This window comes from Sinohyriopsis cumingii, chromosome 17, assembly GCF_028554795.1.
Source record: "Sinohyriopsis cumingii isolate HCF-2022 chromosome 17, ASM2855479v2, whole genome shotgun sequence".
Taxonomy (NCBI): domain Eukaryota; kingdom Metazoa; phylum Mollusca; class Bivalvia; order Unionida; family Unionidae; genus Sinohyriopsis; species Sinohyriopsis cumingii.
This window is the reverse complement of record NC_142977.1, coordinates 10,369,603-10,396,067: the sequence shown is the minus strand read 5'-3', so window position 1 is coordinate 10,396,067 and position 26,465 is coordinate 10,369,603. Positions and strand designations below refer to the sequence as shown.

Below are 26,465 nucleotides of genomic sequence, written 5' to 3'. Positions count from 1 at the left end.
GCCAAGAGCACCTGCGCCTTTTCCTTATCTTCTTTCTTTCCTAGCGTGTTGGATTAATTACAACATCTTTAACACTTCTGATATCACGCCGAACGTCTTAATAATGTCATTTTTTGTGTCACCATGTATTTTTAGAGCATGTTCTTGCTAATTTTATCTTGGAATAGTTTTGATCAGCTTATCAAACCCACGATGCAGAGCAAATATGTTGACGTTAGTGGTTCTGAGATGTAAAAATCAATAATTTGTTTACGCGGGTGAAAATAAATGTTTATACACGGGTAATAATCAATAATGCATATACATGGGCAAAAATTAATGTTTATACACGGGTAAGAATAAATCATGGTTATACATGGGCAAAAATTAATGTTTATACACTGGTAATAATCAATAATGTATATATACGTGGGTAAGAATTCATGTTTATACACGGGTAATGATCAATAATGTATATATATGGGTAAGAATTCATGTTTATACACGGATAAGAATCAATCATGTTTATATATGGCGAGAATCAATCTTTATACACGGGTAAGAGCTATTTTCTGTAGATGAAAACTATTATTGATATTAGCACGCGCGTTATTGTTTTCATATCCGCTATGCAGTCACCTTCGAATTACTCTGGTCTTAATGCGCATCCGTCTTAAAGTTCTCAAATGTTATAATGACAGAATATTTGACATGTCCTGGAAATAACCGTTACCGTGATTTTTGCGATCTATATTTACTCCTAAAACAAAAATGGGAGCCACTGTCTGAGTCAAATGAGTTCATGGGAATGAACATCTGGGTTTGAACGGGCAAATTAATCCCAAGTTTTTTTTAATGTTGTTTTTATTCAGATTGGTTTGGTTTGAATATCCCCTGTGGAAATTCCTCAATTTCTGTGTGGAGTGATTGTTTACTGTCATAATTGAAGCATCGAAACTAGGTGAACAAGTGAGAGTTTCATTTAACCTTTTTTATAACCTTTTTTTTAAATAAAAAAAATATGATAACCAGCGATTTTTGAATGAATACCATTGTGGATGAAGCAAACTGACCCACTGGGTACATGCCGACCATGTTGAATGAACGAATACGAGCTTTCTACCAGTCCAAAATGGCTGGCCATGAATTTATAATTGAAACTTTTAAGATTAAATATCTCCGAAGTTCTCGACGATAATGATATCCTATAGGAAGGGAATCATTCGTAACAACCTCGGCTTTTTCGCATGACTAAAATACGCCTCGGTTGTGTGTCGGCTTAGTAATTTACAGAAAGATCATACATTTTGTTGGATTATGCTTTTACAATATTAGTTGAGTGTTTAATAAAATCAGTACTGCAAGAAAATGTTTTAAACTTAATGGCTGCATGACATATAAACATTCCCAGTTTTCACCTCAACCAAATAACAAAAACAAACAATTTTTTTATTTTTAAAAACAACCAGACAAATAGTGAACTGGATGTTATAACCCGATTGTCAGTGCTGGTCTTTTATACATCTTTATAATATTTCGCCCAATTTTTAAAACTTTTCGGTTCATGGAACTAAGAGTTTTGACAAAGGAGTATCAAGTTAAAAGTCTTAAGTTGTTTGCTGAAAAGTTGTTTATATCCCTGATTAGGAAACAAAAAATGTTACAGCATTAGGATTTCTTGGTCATGGGGAAAAATTTCCTTTCGTACCATGGTCCTCTGCGGTAGTCTTTTAAATCGGCTCAGTGTCGTGTGGCGATGACGAAAGCAAAGACGTCGTATTCTCACAAGAGACCTTAGAATAGGATTACTGAATTTCACAGTTGATGGGATTGAAGTTCTAGAGGTTGGATTCCGAGCTCAAATTTTGTTGCTGTCGCAGCTCTCCAGCTGAGTGACCCACGTGATAACGTTTAAGCATTCGGAACATCCTTGACTCTTTCCAATGAGAATCGATGTACTCTCGACCTTAGAAAGAAACTTTGTCTTTTGCTACTGTAACATGCGATACAAAAGGCTGACTTTGTTTTGATTGACGATAAGCTATGACTAGTAATGACGTCAATGATAAAACGTAATTGTTTCGTTTGTAACTATCCCCGGATTTCCTAGGTATCTCGACCGCAGATTCGCACAAGACAAACGGATGGATTGAACTTAGATTTCAAGCAATGTTAACTAAGTCAGTTTCCCCTTATTAACAACAAACACAGCAGAAAAGAATGGGGTTTTTTCAAACCACAAAAACGAACAAGAAAATCGATCGTCTGATCAGTAGAGAGATAGACAACCAGATAGACAACCAGACATACAGACTGACAGAAAGAAAGATATATAATTAGATTGTTAACTTATCTTTCACCCTCTCTAGTTCCAGACATAGCGAAGGTGAAGTCCTGGCCTTCAATGGAGATAAATGGCTGGATTTATATATGGCATCATGCTGAGGGTATTGACCCCAACTGGACCCCACCAGAACTAGAGGAAATTACCAATGGCAACTGGACATATAGGGGCCGAACTGAGCATATCATAAATTGTCACATAGAGGTATCACAAAGACTAGATGCTTTATTTATTTATTCCAGTATGTCTCAGTGATCAAGTGACCACTTTATGTCTGTATAGTGTGTGTGTGTGTGTGTGTGTGTGTGTGTGTGTGCATACATTTATGACTGTATTAACTAACTAATTAGTTGACTGATTGATTGATCACCATGTCTATAAAATCTCTGGAAAAAAGTGGTAGTGCCCTTGCATGAACATTTGTGAATTGGAAATACAGTGTAAGGGTCAGTATAACGAAAGATCATTTTGCCTGTACAACTCAGTTTTAATCTCGTTTCTCACTTAGGGGCTTTGACTGCAATAGAGGAGGAATGCACCATGTATCATTGTATACTTTTTGCTTTTCTTTTTTTACTAGATCGGGCTGTTTTCTCTTGTTGTCAAAAAATGAATTTCAGCCAGAGGTTCTATAAAAAAAAAAACAATCTATTGTGCAGCTGGTTACCAGTAGCTTTTTATTTTTAACAAAATTACAACACACGTGGCAGTGTGCTTGCTTTGTACCTTTTGATATCCCACATTTAATTAAAGGTGCCATCCAAGGTTGTAATTTGCTCTGCATTGTTTGGTCGTAAAAATCAACATGATCACACATCATAGCCATTGGGGAGGGGGTCGACTGTTTAAGTGAGTTGTTGCACTTGCCGCACAGTCATTACACACAAAAATAGCAATTAAAAGAGATTTGGAATCTCTACTTATTTTTCAGGAAGTCCCAGAGAATGGAGCGGACGTGGTACATTTGCGGCAAGTCCACGAACCATGCATTGCAGCTGGAATTGATCTCAGCAAGATGTGGAATATTTTATGGAGTTTCTCCCATCACGCATGGAGCGCCAGTTGGGAGCCAAATGCTGCACCAGAAGAGCACATTGGCACTCTTAAGCTGACCCATAGCATGAAGTTCTTTGGCAAAAGCCTGGCACCCCTGAATATGAATGTCTTAGCTCGACAGGTAAGAAGCTAAACGGTCAGAAGATGTGGCAACAGTCTGCATGTTAGTCAGATCCTGAAACATTGCAACTAATAAATGCCCACCTACTAACTCCATAGCTGGCTAGGTGTACTTGATTACGAAAATGCATCCATGCAGACAGCTGTCCGGAACAGCTCTGACATATTGCAAGATTTTCACAATATAATATAAATCACAACATAATATAAAAATTCAAATAGTCATGAGTTCAAGTTTCTCACCCTCCTTTCATGAAATATCTTAATATAAACTGAAAACTTCTTGACCGCAGTTAAACTTTTATCAACACATAAAATCTTCTTGGTCATTGGTTGTGACTGTGTCCATTCTAGCCGTCCATCCTATCATTGGTCAGTGGTCGTGACTGTGTCCACTCTAGCCGTCCATCCTATCCTTGGGAATTACATTTTATCACAAAACGTCTTCATAAATAATGAGTACAGATTGACACACTGTGATAAACATCACACTGCGTTTCATTATCAGGTTTAATTTTTGCAGTAACATTATCATTGAAATAACCAATCTGGTGGCCTAGTGGTTAGAGCGTCCACCTTGGATGCAGGAGGTCGAGGGTTCGATCCCCGGCTGAGTCATACCAAAGACTTAGAAAAATGGTACTAACAGCTGCCTTGCTTGGCACTCAGCATTACAAGGTTAGTGTTAGGACTGGTCAGCCTGGTGTCAGGATAATGTGATTGGGTGGGACATCATGCTACATGTCTGCAGTATGATGTCCCAGTGTAGACATCACTATAAACTGTCAAACTGCAGACATCATAGCGATATGACTGAAAAATTGTTAAACCTGCATTAAAAATCCAAATCACACACACACACACACATATCATTGGAATAAAATTCTTCAAATAATACAGTGTGCTAATCCTTTGAATAATACAACATACTAATCCTTTGAATAATACAGCATGCTAATCCTTTGAATAATACTGTATGATAATCCTTTAAATAATACAGCATGCTAATAGCTGCAGTCAGCTTAAATATTAGCTCATTTATGAACTATATATTGTGGTCACGTTGTGGATCTTTCAGATCCTCCTTCATGGAGCAGAATAACAGTTTGGAGTATAGAAATATTAGCTTAAATTGTTGACTTGGCTGGGTGTGAAACATTTTATCTAACAGTAGGGTACCAGGCATCTCAAAGGACGGCTGCCCTATCTAAGCACCCAAGCTGGTGATTTACTGATTGCATTTCTACAAGTATAAGTAGGTGTCCAGACAGCTGTTTATCCAAGTAGTGCATCACCTTGGCAGCTTTGGTATGACTACGTCAAATCATAAAAACTATAAATATTTTGTCCAGTTTTTGTAATGAAGTGTTAACCATAACATTTATGGTGGTGTATCAGTGATTAATTTCACTTATCGGAGAGAAAAAACTTTCATTGGGAAGAAACAATAACTAGTAACTAACTAACTTTGTCTTTAAAAGAAGCCGGTTTATAAAAGCAATGCGTTTTTTCAATTCTGTGCTGAAACCCATCTTTTTCTTACACCGCGTGGTAATCGATATGTAAGACTGCACTTTGCTTTTGAGCTGTGGAGTTTAATTTTTCATGACCATTTACATCTTTGAACTTTGGAGTTTAGTTTATTTCAACCCTTCACCAGTCCTAACACTAACTTCTAATTGACGAGCTCCAGGCGAGGTAGCTGCTAGTACCATTTTTATAACTCTTTGGTATGACTTGGCTGGGGTTTGAACCCACATTTGATGTGTACAATAAATCAAATCTTCTGAATGTACCCATATTCAGTTCTTGTTGTTGTTGTTGTAGGGTTTGATGTCATTTTTCAGCACAAGATGGGCTATACATGGCGGCTGTTATAACTGGTGGAGGAAGAACCCTGGAAAACCCAGTGAAGAACCACCATCCCACGAGAAGCTACTGGCACCCACATTCAGTTAATAATTAGGATATACATATATTTCCATACACACTCGTACATGCATATATACAACCACACAGAGAAAGAGAGACAAATACCTTTATGCATATATTCATGGAACATGATATGAAGTTAGTATACAACATGTTAATGTGTGATCTGTAAAATAAACCAGAGTATATTTTGTTCAATAATGTGTGCGCTTAAACACAAGCTGTTTTGGGCAAGGACAAAAGGTGTCAACAATAAAACAATAATGTAAGAAGTATTCCAAATACTTGGTAGTATCATAAAAACATTATAAATGTACATGAAATGTGAAAAATAGTAATATATGTGGTCATTAATAATTTCCAGGTGAGATGAAAAAAACTGTGAAATAAAGATAATAATTAATTAAATTGTTCATGTTGAAGTGGTATTCAACATATATCTTTACATATAATAAGTAGTACTTCATTAAGAATGTCTAGCCCCATGTTACATGTAATCGGCAACACTACTTTAAGGGTCTCTAGCCCCATGTTACATGTAATCAGGGTCTCTAGCCCTATGTTACATGTAATTCAGCAACGCTACTTTAAGGGTCTCTAGCCCTGTGTTACATGTAATCAGGGTATCTAGCCCCATGTTACATGTAATCAGGGTCTCTAGCCCCATGTTACATGTAATTGTCAATGCTACTTTAAGGGTCTCTAGCCCTATGTTACGTGTAATCATCAACACTAAATATTTCTTGTCAAATGTTGCATGTGATCGGCATACTTTGTTTAGGATGATCTGGCCCCATGCTACATGCATTAAGCAATGCATCTTTAGGGGTTTCGAGCCCCATGTTACAGGTAATAAGCAGCGATTCATTAAGGGTTTCAAGCCCCATATTATAGGTAATAAGCAGCAATTCATTAAGGGTTAGATTTCAAGCCCCATGTTACAGGTAATAAGCAGCGCTTCATTAAAGATTTCAAGCCCCATGTTACAGGTAAAAAGCAGCACTTGATTAAAGATTTCAAGCCCCATGTTACAGGTAATAAGCAGCACTTCATTAAGGAGGTTCTAGTTCAGTGTTGTAAGCAACAGTGTTTCACTGAGTATTTTTTGGTTCATGTTCATGTTAGAAAGCAATGTTTAATTAATTTAGTTTTTAGTCCCAAGTCAAGTGTGACTCATCTGGGGTATATAATGAGCACTTTTCATTTACATTCTTATCTTTACCCAGATCGGTCCTGGTATTGTATATCTGGAGTTTTCGAGTTTCTTCGGAAAAGGGGTATTTATCCAGAGCTTGACACCAATAGAACCGATGGTTCAAAGACTTGTGCACAACATTTATGTCAGCTGGACATATCCCACATTTGTAGCCAAGTTCTTCATGCTTGGAGAAGCCATTCAGGTAAGTTTTCCGTGTTTTGTTTATTTAAGTACGAGTGGTGCTGTCCAGCTAGGGTTGTTTTGAAAGAAAACCTACATGATTATAGATAGTCATGAAGAATATATCGGAGTGTTTCCTCGATTCTGAATAAGTGGAGCTATCTAGTTGTACTAGGGTGGTTCTCATAAAGAACTGATAACATTTGGGTTAAATAACATTATGACCCACATACATTTGGAGCATCTCAAGGATTTTTGAGGAAACAAAACAAGACAAAAATGGGAAGTTGTTTTGAATGTATAATCGTAGCTTGTGGCTTGACCTTTTGTTGGTACTATAGTGACTATCGTTCACTGGTCTTTCCAAGATGACACTCTTTGGTATCGTTACTTTGCCTTTTCTTATATCTTTCCATGTTTTTAAGGTGAACCGCTATTTATCTCAAATTGTGATTTGATAGGTCATGTTCGATAATTAACTTCAATTAGATTGGGGGGGGGTGATATTATTTTTAGCATCAGCCACATAGCCTTAGAAGTTCCAAGGGTGGTAGTTTTGTTTTTGCTGTTGTTTGTGCTGTGCTTGGAATTATGTTTTTCAATAAGAGAGGGACACACTTAAATCCTTGAGGACTCGGACCAGTAACCGCCGGCCTTGTATATGCACCCTCTGGACCAATCCACGGCCCTATTCAGTTATAGGCAATCAAATCTTTAGGCCAAATTTTGTTCAAACAGTCCATATCTTCTTTTTAGTTATTCCATTTGTCATCCTTTTTATTACATAAGATCCCCTCCCCACCTGCACCTATACATTTATTTTATTTCATGATGAGGGTGCTCAAGTGGTTTATGGCGCTCACCTTAACAGGTCACTTGCATTTCACCTCTGTCCGCATGGGTTCTAGTCTTCATTCGCCCAATGTGGGTATGTGAGAAAGCTTACCAATAGCTTCCTCGGTTCTTACTCCACAGATATGCTGGCCACATATATAGCGTAGGATGTGCTGAAATAAACATACCCACAACCAACCTTATTTCATGAATCGTTCACTTTAGTGAAGGCAACCTTTTCTGCCATATCCAAAATTCCACGACCGACATGAAGCAGAACTTGCAAGCTTGCTGCTATATTTTCAAAATCCTGGTGTATCCTTTTATATGGGCGATACATATTTTGGTGATTATTTTTTAAATCCTCCCCATCTTTATCAGATGTAAAATATCATGAATTCATTTGCACCTGGCTTACATTCTATCAAACAAGCTTTAAATTAATAACAAGTACGTATACGATACCCACTGACAGCCATTTCAATAAATAATATACGTCTCAAAGTCTGAATCAATCATGAAATATTCATACATATAAATACCAATTTCCGATTTGTGCATTTGTTTAAGAAAGTAACATAAAATTGACTTTCAATCGATGATGGACCATACCATGTCGCATTTGACCATACTGTTTCGCTGTCAGCAGTAAACACTTGGTGAAATGCAAATAGCACATACAGCATTATCAGTCAAATGCCATTTTTCTCGTATATTACTTTGCCCATAATATGTGTACACTAAAACTAAACAGGCTTCTCTCACTTTTTTTGATATAATACTAACTTACGCCATTATTTAAATTTTTAAAAAATATTAATTACTATGCATAGACCGTTTCAAATGCTACATTTAGTTCTCTTTTGATCGGCGTAAGCAGATGGCTGTATGTAGTTGTATCCATGTTCAGTACTAAGATTGTTTTTCCATAATTTATGACCAAATATCTCCATTCCCCAACAGGTTGAGCGAGACGTTATGATATGGAACAACAAGAAGTATATGGGCAGGCCATTATTTGTCAAATCCAAGGAGGACTCCCTGATCTCAAGGCATAGAAGATGGTATTCCCAGTTCTACTCAGAAAATAGTCCGAGACTAAAATTCCAAAAGGAAGCCTTGGATTGGTAGTTGCCATGACAACATATACATATTATATTGTCTACTCTAAACTTAATTCAAGATGAAAATTCTCAGAGCGCCAGAAGCACACCTTGGATGAAAAGTTGCTGTAACAAAACATGGACCTTTTTTTAACGAAGAATGACTCAATTTGTTGTCCTGGTTTTTAGAAAGTATCCATTCAGTTTTGAACTTTCGACTGAAAAACAAAACAATTTCTCACATCTTTGATTTTCTTTTCTGTATATAATAATCATCAAAAAGAATGGCCATATATACAAATGTTTCTGGCAATCTCAAAATTCTTAATCTATTCACAGCGGAAATGGCATTTATGAGAATTTTGAGGAAATGTGAGTGTAGTTCATAAAAATATATCCATATGCACTAAAGATATTTCATTATGTCATAGTTTTTACTAGTAATTTTGTCGGAGACAAGCACACTAAAATGGAATGAGCAAAGACCATATGCAGACACTGTCGGATGAAAGATGACTTCATAACTTCCCATATGACATTTGAAGGACACCTTCTGATGTTAATTTCTAACGTTATGATGAAATGCTCTTCAGGTTCTGAAAGAGTCAAATTGTTGTCTCGTTCAGGCAGAGTCTTACGTGACTCTGAGAGATCGATTGCCGTAGATGACTGAATCGTGTGAGAGTATAGTTGAACGAGACTTGTAGAATGGACAATCATGTCTAAATGACGTATTGCATGGACATTCAAATGTTTTTGTCAGGCTCGCAACAATGAATTGATTTCAGTCAATCTCATGGAAGAAATTCTAAGTGTCTCGAATGAACAAATCCAAACAGCTATAAAACGGGATTTTGGATTGGATACACAAACTTTGTTTGCTGAATTAGCGCTGGAGTTATTTTTGGACGTTATGGCTGATGCAACCATTGCAGAGCCTCACAATGTAGTCTAATGCCCGGACCTTGATTCCACTCTCATTTCGTTTTGTGAGAACGATCAACGAGCATGATACAGGCCAGGATCTCAGACTTCTTACAGCATTGATAGAAGTGAGGATTCAACTTTCAGCTGACTAAATAGTTGTTCTTTTCATAATTATCAATTTCCTGCATTTTCCCATGCCTTAGCTTAGTGATCCTAGGGTATTGCCATAATATTGTGATAATATTTTCATGATAGTGCCATACTATTTTCATAGAATGGTGCATAATATATCCAAACCTGCTTCCATCTAGTAGCTTGGCATTGGATGCAGGTTTTCAAATCATTTTCAGTATTGTAATGACCATAGTGGCTCACAATACCTTTTTAGTATTACTGAAGGTACTAGCAAGTGGAGATGAAAAATTAACAGTGTGTAAGAATGTGTGAGTAGTCCTGCTGTATCTTATCTGCCCTGTAATTACATCTTAATTGCCCTGTAATTACATCTTAATTGCCCTGTAATTGCATCTTAATTGCCCTGTAATTAGATCTTAATTGCCCTGTAATTACATCTTAATTGCCCTGTAATTGCATCTTAATTGTCCCTTAATTGCCCTGTAATTACATCTTAATTGCCCTGTAATTACATCTTAATTTCCCTGTTATTATAAGAAACATACAGCATACCCCAATGCTTTATTTTTGCGTATGAAAATATAGAAGAAGAAAAAAATTACTAAAACAAAAAATACAAGGAGTGCCAGAGTAAAGATTGGCTGTAGGACCAATCTAGAATTCGCCAAACCTTTTTGACTGACATGTAATGGATAACATTTATAAAGCAAAATATTCCAATTTTTTTTCTTCAGCTTGTCTGTCTGATTTTCGCCTTTCCTTATTTTGTTGTATGTAATATGTTGCTAGAATAATCCCAACTAGCTGACTTCCTTTTCACCATTTAGGCCTTTATTTGAATGCTTTGTGGTACATGTGAATGAGATGTCAAAGTAAAAAAAGTAATAATGCTTTATATTATTTCAATTTTGGTGCATTTTAACAGTGTGATGACAAGTTATTTCTTCTATATAACGTTTGTTGCCATTTCCAGACGATATTTTTAAAAAGACACGTGTACATGTGGTTATTAGCGTACGTCTGCTTATTTGCACTACATTTGTAAGAAAGCATGATATTTGTCTATTTTTTGAAAGCCATTTAACATCGTTGTTACCATTACTTCTCTTACACACGAGGTAAATACCAATTGGCGATTGTCGTATTCGACCAAATGGTATGCATTGAGTTAAATTGTATGCGCTGTATCTCGCTGACCGACACACGAGGTAAATACCAATTGGCGATTGTCATATTCGACCAAATGGTATGTATTGAGTTAAATTGTATGCGCTGTATCTCGCTGACCGACACACGAGGTAAATACCAATTGGCGATTGTCGTATTCGACCAAATGGTATGTATTGAGTTAAATTGTATGCACTGTACCTCGCTGACCGATGGTATGCAGCCCTCTGTCGAATGCAAGGGCATAATTCGATTAAAGTAACATGGAACCATCGTTGATGGACCAAATGCATTAAATCCGTTATCGTTTTGGTCGAATGTGACCCCCATGTTTCATTTACATACAAAGCACATGGAATTTTGTTCCCAAAGAAGTTGGGTATTAACCCTGTAATGTCAAAAGACAAATTCCAAGGGGATATTTTGCCTTAAATGTCCACAGATGTTTCGAAAATAGACAAATTCATGCCATAGTCTTTTTACGGCACCTCCTCAGAAAATAATGACTATATGGTGCCATCTAATGACAAAATTCAATAATTGTAAAACTGAATTGCACAAAACTTTTGACAGAGAAACTCCACCAAAAAAGAGATTAAAATTCAATTTTATATATATATATATATATATATATATATATATATATATATATATATATATATATATATATATATATTAAAGGTAGTGCATATAAAATTGTTAAAATGAGAAAAGACAACAAAAATAAGATTGCGCTCAGAACTGAAACACTTAAATGAGCATAAAATATGATCCCGTTTAAGGAAATAAAAAAAATGGTTGAAATTTCCACAGATTTCGAAAATGAAATTTCCACAGATTTTCAAAATTGAAATTTTTCTACGGGTTTTCATAATTGTGAGCAACAGTTACATATTGGAATCCCTTCGTAATCATTAACAAATAATTTTACATCTCTTGACATCTCAGGTTCTCGCGTAGTCATAGTCGTAACCTTTGCCTTAAGGTCAAGGTCCCTTCAAGAGATAAACAATGTCAGTGATCCTTTTCCTAATCCGGTCGATCATGTTTTAACCCCCACACATATTTCGTGAAACTGAAACGCTATCACACAATAGTGAAGTCTCTAGCTCAGATGTCAAAGTCATTAATTTAGAAAAGGTCACTGTATCTTGTACCGTTTGTAATAATTTAAAACTAGTTGCAAGGAAACATCTGTACCTTTTGTAGTAAAGTTTAAATATGATTGCTTGATTGATGCAGATAAACCAACGCTGCTTAATTTTCTAAATATCTTCAATAGCGTCGAGGCTATTTTCGATAGATTCAGCAGCTGGAAGTATTATAATAACAACATGAAGCCAAGACAATCATACATTTTTTTATTCATACATCCTTGCTGTTAAATTAGATTCTTGCCAGAATGGTTCTTATGATGCCTTGTTAGTCCAAAGTAAAAAGATGCCGCTCAGACATCAAAGATGGCTATCACAGGAACCATCTTGATGATCTCATTTGCTGCCCCTTCTAAATGGATGGTCATATTGACTTGGGGTTTTCACCGATTTTTTTATGAAGTCTAGATGGTCCTACATGAAATCGGTAGCTTCAGTCCCTTTCTGTGGACATTTGTTTTACATGTATGCCTCGTCGTCACATGATGCAAATAAAGAGTGTGCCATAGCCTGGCTTGACGATCGAGTTTTAATTATTAGCCATTCAGGAATGAGTTTTCATTATTAACCAGTAAAAAACGGCCTTTCCAAAGAAATATCATCTGTGATTGGTCAAAATAGTGATGATTTGTAGGCCAAGCATTTTAAAACAAACAGCGTAGAGCCTGAGATGAGGACGTATGATGCGAAGAGAAATCTGGGTCACTGTTGTTCATATTTGAGTGCTTGTTATAAACGGGTTGTCTTTTTATCATGTTGTACTCCTTTTTTAAACAGGTCATTGAAAGGAATTATTAATGATATTAGTAACAGTTTTAATTTTGTTTTTCCACGTGCGGTTTAGTAACAGTTTTACTTCCCAAAGATAGTGGGCATGGACCTAGCATTGTAACTAATTAAATGGAGTCATGACAAGCTAAGACCCAGAGCTAACACCATAGGAAAAAAACGTAAAGCAGTTTATAATCTTTATTCCAATATCCTTCTTTCTTTCCTTCTTTGTTTCTTTTTTTTCTTTCAATATTTCCAATAATTTATGGATTTTTTAAAATCATATTTTTGGCAATCAGCTGGCATTTTATTTACTCGTATGCTTTTTGTGTTTTATTCCTCTTTTATACAAAATATGGACGATAATTTTTCCAAGTGGATATCGTTTTTATATTCGCCATCTCTTTTAAAATGTTACCATAGTATCTCTGTATCAATAACAGCGTTTAATTAGTTCGTTTGTGATATATTCGTAAAAAAAATCTGAAAAACTTGTGAATTCTGCTATGTCATTCAAGCATATTTTAAAAGTGGATGAATCGAAGATTGTGTAGGTGCGTATTTGTAAATATTGTATAAAATGAACAAAATCATACTTCTTCCATTTACATTAAACTAAATTTTGTAAAGTAGATGCGCATACGTAGGTTGAATATATATATATATATATATATATATATATATATATATATATATATATATATAATTCATTCAACATTCAACACTATGTCAGTAATGTGTTCTTACGTTATGCGTTCACATCATCGTCATTGATAATATTATACTTTCAAAGTAATCTTTACCAGTCACTATTTGTAGCACTGACACTTGAATGTAATTGTTTTTCATGTTGGTTTTACATGTAAACTGAACGGAGTTAGGAAAGAAATTTTCTACCTGAAGGATATCCTTCTCCATGGCTACACGAGTTACGTTCCATGCCTCATTACTAGCAAGAGTCGTCAGTAAAAGATAAGCTATCTAACGTTAAATGATTCAGATTGAAAATTCTATAAAGTTGTTTACTACTACTACTACTACTACTGACATCATCATCATGATCATTCATCAACAGTCTACTACCTGGTCTGTGTTACCCGAGAATCGGTATCAAAAAAAGATTATCACAAATTCTATACAGATTATATGCACTTGTAAATTGTTGGAAAAAACCTGGAGCAAGTTTATGTTGAATCTCTGATTCATTAGTAGTCTGTTTTTGCATTATAGGAATTTGTCCCAAACAAAATATCATGGTGTACGTATTTGTGGTTATTATTATAATATGTTAATTGTCTAAAAATATCTAGGTGATATTCTTTTATGTAGTTAGCAATGTTCATACTTACATTTTTAGTTTGTTTTTTTATGTTTTATTAATTTATTTTAGAATTTTTACTTTTATTTAGAATGATCATTGTAAAAATAGGGTATTGTACTGTTTTGCCAACGCCATTGTTTAATAACTGTATATAATCATGAAAATGCTCACAAAACTGCCTTGACAAAGTTGGTTTTTTTTATTAATGGTACTATTTCAAGTGGAGAACATGGACCATAAATTGCCGAGGCTGTGGTCTCCGACAGGTCTGACCTTGAAGCCCGCGTTGGTTCATTAGTTGTGTCAGAATCGCGACGAAAAGGGTGCGGGTTTGAATCTTGACATCGAAGAACCCAGTCTTAGCTGGCGTGGTGTGTCCTTGGGCAAAGTACGTTACTAGTATTGCGATGGCACGATTTCCGTACGATCTGTATGTTGATGTGTCGGTAAACAGCAGACCGTATGTTGATGTGTCGGTAAACAGCAGACCGTATGTTGATGTGTCGGTAAACAGCAAACCGTATGTTGATTAGTTCTAATATTAGTACCCCTACTCCTACCTCGTGGACAGGGTACTAACATAGGCATATATGTGTCAATGGAGCAAACCGTGTGTGATTCACACCCGGCGCTCTTTTAACCTAATATCAACAATTTGAACATATTCCTTGCATATAATGAAATAAATTGAGTAGTCATTTTATTTAATTCTGGAAGTATTGCAAATCATTTTGGAAATAGTTGTAAAATCTCGTTTACCTTTCTTAGCCGAAATTTTCGTTAAGATCGTCCGCCATATTAGTTCAAATTATGATCACTTCCGTTCCCAGCCTCGTTTGTTTGTGTGCCATATAAGGACATTGAGGTTTTATTTGGAAATGTAAACAAATCGTAGTAAACGTATGGTGCGGTTTGAGTCAGAAATTCTGCCCATTTAAAGTAAATACGGTTTATCGGCAACTTTGAAATTCCACCAAGAAGCGATTATTCACCACTTGATTGATAATGACAAGCATAGAATATCCAAATATGGTCTGGCAAGCCTTACGTAGAAAAGGGGTCACGGCGAGAGTCTTGTGTTATCTGTCATGGCGGACACGGTGAGGTTAGTGCAACCATGCCATTTTATTTTATCGTGTAAGAGCTTTATACATTCAAAATAAGCCAGACTTCTTTCACAACATGACTATACTGATATAGTGGATTTCTACACTTTTTTTTTTTTACTTTAGTGATGATTTTTTGTTGTTGCTTTATTACATGATTCGGGATCAGTTCGTAGCCTCAGCCACAACAAATCAAGTTGAGGGTACGACTTCGTAGCTATATGTTGATGTGTCGGTAAACAGCAAACCGCTGTTCGCATTTGTTTGCGTGCATTACGCAGATAAATAGGGTATGTTGAATTAGTTCGATCGATTTGATCTCTTCTAAGAGCAGACCTTGAGGAAGCGGAAATGGGCGACGAATCCAAGCGCTTTAATGACTTGGGGCCAGTATTACAAGATGGCCACCTCCACTGCCGCAGTATTGTCGTCAGTTTCCATGTGACCACAAAACACGTGCAGGTGAATAACATCTCGCGAGATGATTAAAATCATGCAAGGTAGTATTCCATTTTGTTAGCATTGATAACATACAGCGCCTTAAACATCATCAGACGTGATAATAGAAGATCACGATGACATTAAAATTCTGTCCGATGTGTTGTTTGTATGCGGACGCCATTTTTTTTTATATTTGCCTTCTGCATTCTTTTTCCACTGGTTACTTGGATCAGGCAGAAGAGCTGTGAATAGAAGATGTCAGTTGGGACAAGAGGGACTTCTTCTGGAATTAAAAATCAAACAGGCTACAAGTCAGACAGTCTTTAAAATGGTTTACAGAAATATTTCTTACCTCGAATTAGCTTTGCAGCACATAAAGGTTATTATGAACAAAAAGAACAGACCGAAATGTCAGCCATTTTGTACAAACATAATCGGCAACAACAAAACCGAAATGTCAGCCATTTTGTACAAACACAATCGGCAACAACAAAACCGAAATGTCAGCCATTTTGTACAAACATAATCGGCAACAACAAAACCGAAAAGTCAGCCGTTTTGTGCAAACATAATCGACAACAAAAACCGAAATGTCAGCCATTTTATACAAACATAATCGGCAACAACAAAACCGAAATGTCAGCCATTTTGTACAAACATAATCGGAAAATAACAGACAGAAATGTCAGCCGTTTTGTACAAACATAATCGGCAACAACAAAACCGAAATGTCAGCCGTTTTGTACAAACATAGTCGGCAACAATAAAACAGAAATGTCAGCCGTTTTGTACAAACATAATCGGCAACAACAAAACCGAAATGTCAGCCATTTTGTACAAACATAATCGGCAACAACAAAACTGAAATGTCAGCCGTTTTGTACAAACATAATCGGCAACAACAAAACCGAAATGTCAGCCATTTTGTACAAACATAATCGGAAAAGAACAGACAGAAATGTCAGCCGTTTTGTACAAACACAATCGGCAACAACAAAACCGAAATGTCAGCCGCTTTGTACAAACATAATCGGCAACAATAAAACTGAAATGTCAGCCGTTTTGTACAAACATAATCGGCAACAACAAAACTGAAATGTCAGCCGTTTTGTAAAAACATAATCGGCAACAACAAAACTGAACTGTCAGCCGTTTTGTACAAACATAATCGGCAACAACAAAACCGAAATGTCAGCCATTTTGTACAAACATAATCGGAAAAGAACAGACAGAAATGTCAGCCGTTTTGTACAAACATAATCGGCAACAACAAAACCGAAATGTCAGCCATTTTGTACAAACATAATCGGCAACAATAAAACAGAAATGTCAGCCATTTTGTACAAACATAATCGGCAACAACAAAACCGAAATGTCAGCCATTTTATACAAACATAATCGGCAACAACAAAACTGAAATGTCAGCCGTTTTGTACAAACATAATCGGCAACAACAAAACCGAAATGTCAGCCATTTTGTACAAACATAATCGGAGAAGAACAGACAGAAATGTAAGCCGTTTTGTACAAACATAATCGGCAACAACAAAACCGAAATGTCAGCCGTTTTGTACAAACATAATCGGCAACAACAAAACCGAAATGTCAGCCATTTTGTACAAACATAATCGGCAACAACAAAACTGAAATGTCAGCCGTTTTGTACAAACATAATCGGCAACAACAAAACCGAAATGTCAGCCATTTTGTACAAACATAATCGGCAACAACAAAACTGAAATGTCAGCCGTTTTGTACAAACATAATCGGCAACAACAAAACCGAAATGTCAGCCGTTTTGTACAAACATAATCGGCAACAACAAATAAAAGCACACAAAAAATTGGTAACACTATTTTGTAAAGTGACAAACTGAAACTAACATGTCTTCTTTTATAGATCAATATAAGAATGAAAATAAGACTCATTATTCCGGATTATTAATCCGCATTATTAATCCGCATTGTAGCTTTGAAAGTACTGTTTGAGGATCCATTCACATTATTTGCATGTTTTTGAAGAATCTACTTTAGCAAATTTAATCGTTATATTTTCAAGGGATGTTTATGCTTTATGCCAACAGCCAAAGATAGTACTTTAGTATCGCTGGTAACTCGCCCGTAGCGTTTTATTACTTGTCCTTAGCTTTTTATTACTTGTCCATAGCGTTTTATTACTTGTCCTTAGCATTTGATGTAAAATCCTTACAGTATTAGTTATTCCTTTATAGTTGGGCTTTATTTTGAAACTATTACATTTATTTTCCGTTATTGCATGTATTTCTGAAATTATAGGAAATTAGTGTAAAAAAAGCGTTATTACATAACTGACACAGTGCTTTCTTGATACACTGTATATGTTTATTTTTTCAGATTATCTGCTTTTATCGAATTCCGCGTGACTTTGATTTTAGTTAGTGTGATTATTATTAAAAATGTTATTTTTGTTTACTTTGACTAAATAAATTTCACCGAGAAAGAGTTTGTTCGTTATTTGTGTGCCGTGACACAACAAACACACGCACACACATACACACACTTTTTGTTTGGATAATCAGAATCATAAATGCAGGTATTCATAGCCGACAGAAGTTATCTCCATGGTTTTACAACAGTTCGTAGTGTTTATTATTCTTTCTCGTACGTATAATAATGTGAAACCGTCATAAGACTGGTTTTCATAAGGTTACACTCCACTTCCCCACTTGTATGTCGTCTGCATGAAGTTCAGTTTTTACTATGACGACTGCTTTAAGTTTTTACTATGATGAATGCCAACTAATGGAATTGATCTTTTGTCTCCTTGATCAAAACAAAATTGTATATTGGTTCCGCTTTTGTTTTTATCGTATCTTTAAGTTAGAAGTTCTTTGCATCCGTTTTTGAAAAAGCCAAAATGTTTCGAAAACGAATTTTCCTATTCTAATGTTCATATGGAGCGTACAGTATTTTATTTTGCATCGCAGTCTACGAAATTAATAGAAAATTTCGAACGGATCAACTTTTTAACAAATTTCGTTTTTGTTTTTTCTTCTTTTCTTTCTAAAACTAGTCGTACATTGAACGTATAGTTTCGCAGCTGATACCTATAGTAACCGTACGGATCATGATACATGCAGTATCTGATTCAGTTTGAATACCTAAAAATTATTTCACGCCAGCATTACTTTCTAAACATTACTAGATTCCGAGATTTATATAATCCCACGGGTCACATGGGATTTATTTTTCATTTAGAAAATTGAACAGCAAATCTGTATAGAATACGACATTGTACAGTGGGACAAACGAAACTACATAAATTAACAGATAGTCTCATTCAACGAGACTCTTTGGAGACTAATAGAAATCAATGCCGACCGATTTTGACCACCTCGACAATTTCTGCAAAACAAAACTGTGCTAGATGTATGTATGCTTTGTAATTTGCAGGAACGTCATTTTCTTCGCCGAAAAGTTTTTCGCAAAAAGAAACTACAATCTATTCGGATCACATCAGTTTTTCTATGATTGGATTAACCGAACGATTTTAAGGATCTAAATGTATTGTAAAATTAAATGCATTTAAATAGAATGTTGAACTAAATTTGAATAAGTAATAAATAGGACTGGATTGACCGAATGATTTTAAGGATCTAAATATATTGTAAAATTAAATGCATCTGAATACAATTGAACTAAATTTGAAAAAGTAATAAACAGGAATGGAAATGGTTGATGGAGGGCTTCGGTTTACAACCCAAGTAGGGGTCTGTACCAGCCAGTGCGCGTGCTGGAGCCTTAACTTCATCTATCACTCCAGGTAATTTAATATTTGTATTATAATGTAAAATTAAATGCTTGAATACATTTTTGAACTAAATTTGAACAGAATCCAGTCTAAATTAAATCTTGGACACCCGAAATAATAAATAAGTTTTAATAAATAAAACGCCCCCTTACTTTACCTCTCTCTGTCTCTCTCTCTCTCTCTCCTGAAATCATAGAGGTTTACAGGGACCTGCATGTTAATGAAGTATGAGACAAAGACATCGCTGGGTTATATCACAAGGCGCCACGCGAAGTGACCAGGCCTGCGAAAGAGTCTCAGAAAAATTAGCTTCCAGGAGATGGACAAACGATACATACAAATAGGGAAAAAATATAAGAACAAACTTGTAATGCCGGGTATCCATTACACTTCACGAAATAAATAGTATATTTCTTTTTTATCTTTTGGGCTATGCCTTTTCGGACATTTTCATTTAAGGAGAAAAACTACGTCAAATAAATGGTAGGTCTGCCATAGATAAGTAGGAAAATACATTTTTACGTTTTCCGGTAAAATAAATATTCCGTTTTAAAAACGGTAAACAGGGCTATGCTTAAATACTAAAAGCAGGACAAACACTTGAAAATGAAGGAAATGCGGCTTCTTTGAGCATATCTCTGTATGTCCAAAATTTAATCTGAGCGAAAAGGGAATCGCCACACCAAAAGTGCACTCCCAAAAACATTAGGATTTCTTTTTGCTCCGTGTAAAGACACAGAGTCTCTTTAGAACTCGGAACTAGATTTAAAAGTTCAAAATTCAAAAATGAACTTATAATATAGGACAAATATAATGTCCTAAATAACAAAAATGAACTTATAATATAGGACAAGTATAATGTCCTAAATAACAAAAATAAATAACAAACTTCTTAATCTCAAATAAACCGAACTTACCATATGAAAACTTGAGTGGAGATTTGATATACTTGATGTCCTAACACACAAATCTATAGCACACAAACAAAATATCAACATACATATAGCATACACAGGATGTAGGAGACCCTTAGCAAAGGTCACTCCCAACAAAAAGGGGTGGGCGGGATTTCGACCAGGAATTCGAAGCCTATGTCGGATGAACAAACCTGTAGAAAATACTAGGGGAAAAAATAACCCCTGAAAAATTTGTAACTAAATTTTAAAAAATTCCATAATTCTTTTTTTATAAAAAGAATACCAACACACGCACCTTTATGGGAAACAAATACATATAAAACACTTTTTTTAAAGTGGGGGTTTGTCTGTCTTGTCCCCCTCCCCCCCGCCCCCACACACACCAAGAAATGTTTTGGAGACAAAATAGTTTGTTACATTTACAATTTCTCGGTCAGTCTTTGTTTTATAAATCGCTGAGGTTGTCCGATTGCAGCTGTTAGCAAATGTTTGTGCGATGATATATAGGACTGACCGAAAAAAGCTGTGAAAAGACGCCGATCTAGTTTCATCTTGCGTACCTCCCGATCGAATCATCGCTCGGCCATTTCCGTCAGGTCGTGTAATACATCCCAGATGTAATTCGTCGCCAATGAGAACTATATTCTGACCTACTTTCGTTCACATGGCACAATGTGGCGTTGGGCGGAAACAAAGTAAGAACTGGAACAACATCGGCCTTTCTGCCGTAACATACATGGTACACTCCTCCAGAGACGAATCATCAAACACATAAAGTTGATGTGTATTCCTATAACTTCTTCCGATGTTATTTCACGACCTCACGAAATTGGCCGAGCGATGTTCCTATCTGTGCCTCACTGAGATCCCCGCAATACTATAGTTTCAATCACGACTTCTGTCAGACCTACGGATCATATCCTCGAATGTATTCCGATAGCTAGCATTCTTTCCACCGCCTGTGTACTACACAAGGATTGCCAGAGAAGTTGAGAATGCATTGATCTATTTTTAAGGTCAATCTTACGGTCAGTCCAATAATTGAAAAAGCCAATGTCGTCCCAATTGATTCAGGTTTCTTTTTTGTCCAAAGAAGTAAAAAGTATGACATTTTTCCAAATAACATACGTCCTAGACATTATTTTATCTCGCAAAAGTAACCGAGTTGTCCGAATGACGAGGTTATAGCTCACTGAGTTTTCACGAAAGCATTGTTGAACGAGACTAATTCCGTCCGAGGTCTGGTAAAGATCTGTTCAATTGAATGCTACCCATGGATGTCACTAATTTCTTTATTCTTTTCTTTTCTTCGGTCTGACAAAACACACCACGTGACAGTCAAGTCCATCAGCATTATTTGTGCATTATCGATAAATTTCAATAAATGTAGAATTTGCTTAAGAAAAGGTAGAATAGATTGATGCGAAAGCAAACAATGTATGTCCCTTTATGTAATGGAGGAGATAGTGCCACAATCTAACGATTTGTAAGATTTTCTTGTAGACGCAAACAACTGTATTACACGCACGTATTTTATGTGGTGGGTTCTAAACATAAACAAAAATATGAGAATTGTGGATTTATTTGACCCAAGCTTTTGTTGAGTCTAGTTTAAAAAGGAAGCATGTCGTAGCAGTCAGGTTTTATGTGCCGGCCTACGCATCGGCATCGGCATCGGCATCAACTGTTTAAAATTTTGTTTAAAGTTTATAATTTGCATTTATTTCGGAAACTCATAATATCTAGTAAGAATGAAGCTATGATAATTCATTATGAGTCACATAAGCAAATGAAAAACTTCGACCAAATCCTTAACGCGGTGTTTATTTGATTGTGACCTTGACTCAATGTCAGACCAACAAAAAGAATATTGCGTAAAACTTTTGATAGATTCTGTTCATAAATGTATTGATTCATTAAAAAGAAATTCATTATGCGTCGTGCTCGTTTACGCATTTGACCTTGGAGTCAAGGTCATAGTAGTAGAAAATTTTGTGAAGGTTTTGATTACTTTTTATTTCATCTGCTTATATTTCCTAACTTCCTTGATGGAATCGATGTATATACATGGGACGCATCTTCATAAAGGTGAACTTTTCATTCTGCAGCACACACGTTCATCTTCGTAACATAGGAGTCAAAATGTTGTAAAGCTCTGCTTCTATCGTGGTTTCGACATGTAGGCAACTTTTGTCTTCTCGCATGGTACTTAACTCTAAAATTGACAACATAGTACAATTTTGGTATATACTAAACTCAATAGCCAGCATAACTTCATAGAAGGGCTTTACATTCCTGTTGTCTTGTATTACTTACTCATGAATAGTTCTGTATGAAAATAAAAACACAAAGTTACAATATTTACCTTAATAGGTTAATAAATCAAGCTCCACAGAAGCATCATAAGTCGAGCTCCACAGAAGCATAATAAATCGAGCTACAGTGAAGCATGAAGTTAGTTTTAAATAGAAGCATTACTTAATATATGAGGCGATTTATTTTTACAAAAGGTAAAACAAGTCTTGTGTAACATTTTTTAATTGTATATGTAATTTCTTCGTAACTATATTTTATGCACAGACTTTGGGATTACATTGCATTGCATGAAACTGGTTTCCCTTTCAAACGATATGTACGCGATGTTAGTATTAACATAAGGTTTTGAAACAGGTGCTCTCAAAAACAAAATGTCTTGCACTTTATTTGTCTTCTAATTACAAGAAGAACGAAAATCTTTATCGTTGTTTTTATACCTTTTATTTTTCGTTTCGAGAAGTGTTCATAAAGCCGGAAGTGGAATCAATAATTTTTTTGCACATATGACGCATCATGACTGACCGGTGAGATTTTACAAGAGACAGTACTACATAACTGATTCAAAATCAAATATCTCCAAACCAAATAATTAAAATATCAGAGGCAATGAAATTTGTAAACTTTGATAAGCTTATTATGGATTATTTCCTCGTGAAGCAAAACTAGTAGTTTCATAAATCTCTCTCTCTCTCTCTCTCTCTCTCTCTATCTATCTATCTATCTATCTATATATATATATATATATATATATATATATATATATATATATATATATATATATATATATATGGTCGGCATCCGTTAGTCTCGAGAGACGATGGATGTGCGCCCATGAGAGATCTCCCGGTTGGTGGTTGTGCAGCATCTGCTGCGGCTATCTAGCCCAACATCGGAGTGGCAGTCCTTGCTGCATTTGAATTTTGATTCTGGTGTGGGTTGGAGCTGCTTCTTCTTCTTTTTCATCAGCTAGCAAGCCTAGCTTGTCCTCGCCGGCTTTCAGACCAGTGATCAGAGCATGTCGCCAGCTGGACCTGTCTAGAGCACGCTCTTCCCAGGTGTTGACATTGATGTCAAGGGCTTTCATGTCGTGCTTGCAGACATCCTTGAAGCGGAGATGTTGCCGTCCGATCGACCTTTTGCCAGAGGCAAGTTTCGAATAAAGAATGTCTTTGGAGACCCGTCCGTCATCCATCTTAGGTACATGGTTCAGCCATCTGATACGACGTTGATGGAGGAGTGTGACCATGATGGGAATCTTAGCACGTTCAAGCACCTCGTTGTTTGTTACTCAATCAAGGTGATCCCGAGTATGCGTCGGAGGCATCGCATGTGAAAGGCTCTCAGTCTTTTTTCTTGTGAGGCGCCCAGTAATATCTATCTTCCTTGTGAATTTTGTCAATGAGCGAGTCTAACTCGTCGTAGAACTCATATTTGGTATCTGTGGAGGGGCTTAGTGTGGGAGCGTAAACTCTGATCAGGTTGTCAGACCCGGTTGCGGTGTTGAGACGAAGGGATAGCAGTTTTCCGTTTCCATGTTGGGAGGGTTCTATCATCCTCAGCAGAGTGTTCCTGACGGCGAATCCAACACCAAACTCTCTGGCTTCGTCGGCGCTCTTTCCTTGACAGAAGACCGAGTAGTTCTTTTCTCTGAGGGACTCAGAATCTGGTTGCCGTATCTCCTTTAGTGAGACGATGTCGACCTGGAGGCTGGCAGGTTCGTCGTTGATGACTGGAGTCTTTCGCAGATTGTCTGGACCACCCAAGGTTAACGAGACCCATCTGCCCGAAGCGTCTGGTTTTGAGACGCCCAAAACTCGCCTATCATCCCTACTCCAGTCAGTCTAAACAGGTTCCACCACTCGTGAAGGTTTGGAGGTGGATTTGGTTGTCAGAGGCTCTATATCAAGCAAACCATAGGGTTTTTCCAAGGGTTTTATTTATTTATATTTATATGCAAAACATTACATGGCGGTTTCTACAGGAATTAAGCCATTTAACTTTAAATAAACTAGTTGAAACATAATAAAGTTAAAATGTCTAATTCCTGTAAAAACAGCCATGTAAAGTTTCGCAAACATAATCGCTTTTCTGTTTTATTTCTTTGTCTTGTCTATGTTTTGTTTTTGCCTTTGAAAAAGACTCATTAAAAATTCGAAAGCGCTCAGGCTAATTAGATACTAGCTTCGCACTCTTCGTTGTCAGTTTATTGCATTTATCTTAATCAATCTCTGGCACCCTTGCTGTATCCAGTGCACTTGAAAGAACTGTTATTATGTTATTCGCCATATGATTTTGTATTCTTTATATATATATATATATATATATATATATATATATATATATATATATATATATATATATATATATATATATATATATATATATATATATATATGTGTGTGTGTGTGTGTGTGTGTGTGTGTGTGTATTAGTATTAGTGATCATCTAACAGCACAATAATCCTTGCATAAAATGTAAGCTTTCTATCGGCACTGTTTGTAAGAAGTGTTGCAATCGACGAAATCAGCTTATTTTAAAGGGAGACAATTCGTTCTCGTTTCCACAGTCCTCTGTAGCATGGCCTCCCATGATGGTTGGCACACGATATCAGGCAAGCACCGTTGAATGACGCATGGTACTAATTCAGTTTTCATAGTAAACCTATGCAAACATCATGATTAAAAAAACAACAGTCACTTAATATTTCAGGGTGCTCATGACCAAACTTATATTTATCAGTATTAATATAACAGCTTCTTTGAGGAGAAAACCATATGACACATGGTCGGATCAGGTCTCGTGTTTTTTTTTTTTTGGGGGGGGGAGGGTCCAAAATTTCAAAAGGGCCCTGATTTTCCTTGAAAGGGCACCAAAGTAAAAGACTCTGTGTCTATTTGCTTTATTTAATCTTGCGTACGTTGATTTTGTATTATGCACCCTTGAAGTGTGTATAATACTAAATAAACGTACGCAAGAATAAAATGATCGTCAAATTTAAATTGATAACTGACTACGTTTGTGTGTGTGCTTTATTGTTTTTAGCCAGAAAGGGCGGTCCGGACACTGGTGGTGGAATTGGACCCCGACCACCCCACTGTGATCTGCGGAATTTTCGGTATCTACATGTGTTTGAAACATGGTGTCACGTTTGCTCAGCCCCACTTAGTAAGTTGTTTATAAATTAAGGTATTATTATAAGCTATGATTTGATGTCTAAACATTGCAGCAGCCTAGAGTTAATCTCTTACACATGGTTACCGTGACCGGAGAGAAGACCCGACATCTTGGATCGGCACATTCGTTAAATCGAGCGACTTCCCACCTGTGTTACAGCTTAGTCCTAGGGAACGGGGCGTGTTCTAAATCCGTCCCCACGTAGACAGAAGGTGAGAAGGACATTGTCCGCTAAGTTGATTGGATTGGCTCAAAACGACACACGATCGGAATTGAGATAAAGGGTGTGATAACAATTTCGACCCCAATTATAACTTCTACTTAGCAAGTGAAAATTTAGTCTCGCCTAGGAAGATTCATGACCCACTCGTAATTTGGCGATAAAACTTCGAGAGGAGATTCTAAGGAAAGACAAAGCAAGTTATTTGCTTGATTTTTTGCAGAATATTACGGTATTGTAATTGTAATTATGTGCAGTATGCATACTTAATTAATATGATC

The 26,465-nt window shown here is 36.2% G+C and overlaps 1 protein-coding gene across 2 annotated transcripts in view; it reads left to right on the top strand.

Annotated features, from left to right (window-relative positions):
* LOC149777735 (cholesterol 7-desaturase nvd-like) overlaps nt 1–18,246 on the top strand; it is an 88,547-nt gene extending 70,301 nt beyond the window's left edge. For both annotated transcript variants that reach the window (XM_089938780.1, XM_089938781.1), the window contains exons 3-6: nt 2,349–2,527; nt 3,255–3,500; nt 6,658–6,831; nt 8,607–18,246. In XM_089938780.1, coding sequence (XP_089794906.1) covers nt 2,349–2,527; nt 3,255–3,500; nt 6,658–6,831; nt 8,607–8,774 — 767 coding nt within the window. In that variant the 3' untranslated portion in view covers nt 8,775–18,246. The remainder of the gene's footprint in view (nt 1–2,348; nt 2,528–3,254; nt 3,501–6,657; nt 6,832–8,606) is intronic.
* The last annotated feature ends 8,219 nt before the right edge of the window (nt 18,247–26,465 follow it).